The 4908-nt window shown below is 41.4% G+C and overlaps 1 protein-coding gene and 1 pseudogene across 1 annotated transcript; one reads left to right on the top strand and one right to left on the bottom strand.

Moving 5' to 3' along the window:
- The first annotated feature begins 601 nt into the window (after positions 1–601).
- Positions 602–3723, top strand: LOC123149992 (succinate dehydrogenase subunit 8A, mitochondrial). Its single transcript, XM_044569787.1, has 2 exons — positions 602–892; positions 3395–3723. Exons 1-2 carry the CDS (start codon positions 794–796, stop codon positions 3470–3472), a joined length of 177 nt encoding a protein of 58 aa, XP_044425722.1. The 5' UTR covers positions 602–793; the 3' UTR covers positions 3473–3723.
- Positions 3512–4908, bottom strand: part of LOC123152877 (uncharacterized) — a 4832-nt pseudogene continuing 3435 nt past the window's right edge.

The following is a 4908-nucleotide window of genomic DNA, read 5'->3' as shown; positions in this document are numbered from 1 at the left end:
TGAATATCTTTTTATTTCCCTTGTGTTTTTTATATGGTTCAAGAGGTCTTCAGTTCCGGTGTACACATGCTTCCGTCTGCATGTGCGCATCGTGTTCGCTCCGTAAAATTTCTTGACAACATTTGTACCTAGAGTCTGTGTATTCATTTCACCTTCTGCAAAAAGAAAATGAAAGCGCCCGGTTCCATCCGTTCCCTCTTCGTTTTCATCCATAGATGCATTGGACTCGTAATTTTTGTTTGTTTGAGGAATAGTGCATCGGAATCATGATGGTGTCAGCCCGAAGAGCAGGAGATGTTTTTTTTGAGCATCAGTACAAACACAAGCGCTCATATACACGCGCATACACTCATCCCTATGAATGCACACACGCATACCCTACCCCTATGAGCACCTCTGAGAGATTGAAGTCACCGTAGGCGCCTCGTCGTCGACGGGAACGTCTCTTCCCACTAAAAGCGCATCGCCGAAAATCCTGAAATAAACTAAGAATAATGTGTACACCAGGATTTAAATCCTGATGGGTTGGAGATATCAATGTCCACCACAGGTTGATTCGCAGGAGGAGATGTATTGGAGAAACGAGGTTAAGGAACCAGCCCTTCATGTTGGGCCGGGCCGTGGAGCTGACAACAGACCTCGAACATTGGCCCTAGCGTAGCCATACCCCCTTCTTTTTTGGATTTGCTTTCCCCTTCCCCAAAGCTGGTGCGGTCTCTCCGTCTCGTGTGCGATCTTCCCCAATCCAATTCCAATCCGCCGCGGAAGAAGCGATCGACAGGCGCTCGCGAGGATGATCTACCGCAACTGGTCCCTGCTCTCCTCCACGGTGGTCATCTGGGGCAGCGTCGGCGCCGCCGGCCTCGCCGGGATCTTCCTCTTCGGCGGCAAGGTAACCCACCAACCCACCGACCAACCACCGCGCCGCGCCCTCCCCCTTCCCTCCCGAAACCCCGTCGCCGATCCCCTCCGCCCGACGGCCGCGTGTGTTTTCGCTTGATGTCTGCTTGATCCGCGCGTCTGCCTCGTTTGGTTAGATCAGACCCGTTTGCTGCGCGCGCTGTGCTGCAGATCTGGAGGCTCGTTCGTCTCCCTCCCGGTAGGGGTTGGCGTTCCAACCTACCCCGCTGGTAGTTCTAGATGGATTGGTGCGCACAAGGCGGCTTAGTTGCTGATTTGGTTGGTTCCCAACCAGGGGGTACGAGTTCCTGGATTAAGCCACATATGTGGCTGAATGTTGTCGGTTGGCTGATTAGGGTCTCTGCGCTAATGGTGTGCTCTAGTTTTGGAACAATTTTCTGTTGTGCCTCCCGGTATGGTATTAAGCATGAGCTGCTTTGTTGCAATCCATCATATAGAGCAGTCGTCGTTAGCGGAAATAGCAAATCTTTGGTTGTCCAATGCGTTTCTGGGTCAGAATGATCCATTTACGGCACATAGATGAAGGGTTTCCTTCAGTGGTTGGCAACTGGCTAGCAGGAGATTTTAGTGCCTTGTACTGTCATGTAGCGTGCCGTATAAGATTGTGTTATGCAACCTGCACATTTTTATGCTTGTACATCGATATAATTTGACCGTCTTAAGTTATTTTTTGATTTAGTCTGGGTGGAGGCAATGCATTACAAACTAGGGTATTTGGACATTGTGAACTAAGCACCGGAATTAGGATCCGATGTATCAGTCCTAATTGTAGCCAAACATGGACATTGCACTACTGGTTTGATGATTTCTTAAGAGATTGATAATTCTAATTTAAGTTCCAACTTTCAAGGACCGGAATTGCAGATCACAGTTAGTCATGGTGTGTATATTATTTGGCCAGAAAACAGATAATTCATGAATAGTGCTTAGTTTTGGTTTCCGTTGTATCTTATGTCAGAGGAAAAGACTTGGTTTGCAAATTTGTAGCAACGGCAAAGTTAGAATATTTTTTTTTTAGTTCGAGCAGTCAACTATTTTCATGAGATGTAAAAATCATAAATTGCGTGTCAGAACAGATATTATGGTGCATTACATAGCAGCAAATATTGTGGTACTCAAGCAAAGGGATCTTCTCTTTATGCTTTGCTGCTATCTATAAACAGAATTTTGGGATACCACACACGTGGGGCTTGTGCAAAATACGAGGCAAATGTTGTAAATTACAGGGTCTTGATTTGTGTAGTATGCAAAGTGGAAGGCACATTTGCTTCTTGCTTTCATTAGCGTTAATGATAGCAAGGGTTGCAGCTCAACTATGTGTCCTGTTTTGATATAGTGTTAGGTGTATAGCCACATAATTTGCAGATTGCGGTAATGGGTATATATCGAATTGAATAGTGATGGACTGGTCAAGTGGGTAATAATAGAAGATTTCCAATAAGTAACAGCGTTGAAAAGCTAAACATGCCTTATGATGGCAAAGTTGCTATGTGTTCTTTGCCATAATAGGTTCCTCTTTGTATAGATGTTTTGAGAGAGTGGAGTTTGTGTTATGTCTACTGTTTCCTGCTTAATGGATTGCTTTGCCCATTTGTCAGCATAGCTGTTTAAGACTGCAGAGTTTCTGTTATGTCACCCACTACTGTATAATGGGTTGCTTTACCTGTTTGTAAAAGAAATTCGTTAAGATATATACTTTTGAAGTTCAGTGTTGGTGTATTTTGGTTGAAATACTGAGGACTTGTGTACTTACATTGGACTAGGCATCTTAATACTCTATATTCTAGATGCTGTCTTTTAAAATGGCACATATATCTTTGCTATATGTAATTTGGTAAGTTTTTGTTTCCTAGTTATGCCATTCTGTACCGATTATGTTAATTTCTAGCTCTTTACTATTGACCTTTTGGGATTTCTATAGTTCATTATGCTGCTGGATGCAAATTTGCGTTTTCTGACGTCTTATAATGTTCTTCTTTAAACAATAAAAACAAGATCCAGTTTCTTAGCAGCTGGAAGTTGTATTATCTACCTCTTCCTTGTATGCCTCTGTATATTTCATTTTTAATCTTATTGTTTTTACCCTAAGCTATAAGTCTTAGTCATATTCCCTTGGGACCAACATAATGCTGATGTAGTCACCTCTCCTTGGGATGCCCCATAGAACCAAGCCTAGTGAATACTGAGATGTGAATTGTACTGAAGTAACTTCTTTTTATACGCTATCTCAAGTGATCCTTTTCAAAGGTATTTCAGCGCGATTAATGTATGGGAAATTGCAATGTGTGTAGTCTATAAAGTGCATCCTGGTGATGACCACACACACACATATATATACTGTGATAGTTTGCTTGTATGCACATGATTTCTTTTGCTCTTTTACTTATGTTAGCATTGCTACCACTGTTCAGAACTTGTGAGCAGTTGCTAACCGGTGGCTGAGGTGTAATCATTCTTGCTTTAATTTTGGCAGGAGAAATTCCAGGGCTATCTTTCTCGCGAAGGTGAGAGGCTGAGGCAGCAGGACAGAGCCATGATGGGCAAGAACTAGTGCAGAGCACGGCTCACTTTCGACGTGTCAACATGTGAACTAGACATGAAACGACGTATCTCTGCTGTAGAACAAACTTTCTCTGCCTGCCAATGGCACCTTTTGCTTCCGGCCCCCATGAATAATCTTGACGCGGATGTTCATTCTGTTCCCCATGAATATTCTCGACGCCGATGTTTGCTCTGTTCCCTTTGGTAGCCTGCTGTTTGTCGACTTTGTTCTGGCGCTCTGAATAAGATTTGATACTGATATACCATCGCTGTTGAGTCGCAATACTTTTTTGTCGCTGGAGTGTATCAGTGATATGTTGTAGAGTCAGTGTACATTCGGCCGGTGCTTGGGCGGATGTATTATGTTTGCCAGACAACCAATCATTTCAAAAACACCAACGAACAAACATACAAGCGCACAAGTGACCCTTACATATTCCCTCCGTCTCAGTGCATTAGGCATTGCGGGTCGTTCTAGCTCATCAATTTAACTAGCTAGATATGTATTATATGTAATTAAAAATATACTCCCTCCGTTCCTAAATATTTGTCTTTCTAGAGATTTCTAAAGTGATTACACATGGAGCAAAATGAGTGAACCTACACTTTAAAATATGTATATATACATCCGTATGTGGTAGTCCATTTGAAATCTCTAAAAAGACAAATATTTTGAAGATGAAATATTTAGAAAGAGGTAATATCACCAGTGGTGCATATACTTGCCATGGATGTTCACTTTCGTGCATGAACTTGAAAAATACACCAAACTGGTTCTAAAATTTGGCATAAACATGCAAATATGGTGATAAGTCATTTGTAGATGTAGAATGTGCTGACGTGGCACTAAACTGACGTGGCATGAGGTCCACTTGTAGCACGAAACAATATTTTAGTTGTCTGGGTTCCACCATGCGACTTGAAGATTGCGGGCCACCACCGTTGGCCACTAAACCAACGGAGTTTTCATGGCAAACCTGGCACCTCGTACTTATTGTAAGGGAAAAGACTTGCGCTACTTAAATGGGCTGCAGACGGTGCTGCCAATTTAGCATATGTTCTTTTTTGAAAAGTTAGTAAATTATAATTTACAGAGTAGTAGCATGTGTATTAGTGTGATTATAATTTATAGAGTAGTAACATGTGTAAATTATAATTTCACATTTTTCTTTAAAAAATCTGTTAATTTTGAACACATTATTTTCAAAGAAAAATGTGAAACATCTGTAGATTATAATCGTAATAAACACATGTATTATTTTAAAAAATAATCTATAAACCAGGCCTATGCCATGCTGTGGGTTACAAATATTCATGTGCAAACAAAATAAATACATAGATGTATGCACGTATTACTTAGAAAGTGCTATTTTGAGTAAAACCTATGAGTGTTTAAAAATGTTTAGTAACTGCAATCAATTCAAATATAAAATCATTGATTATATT

Source organism: Triticum aestivum, chromosome 7A (assembly GCF_018294505.1).
Source record: "Triticum aestivum cultivar Chinese Spring chromosome 7A, IWGSC CS RefSeq v2.1, whole genome shotgun sequence".
Classification (NCBI taxonomy): Eukaryota; Viridiplantae; Streptophyta; class Magnoliopsida; order Poales; family Poaceae; genus Triticum; species Triticum aestivum.
This window is presented reverse-complemented; position numbering and strand designations above follow the sequence as displayed.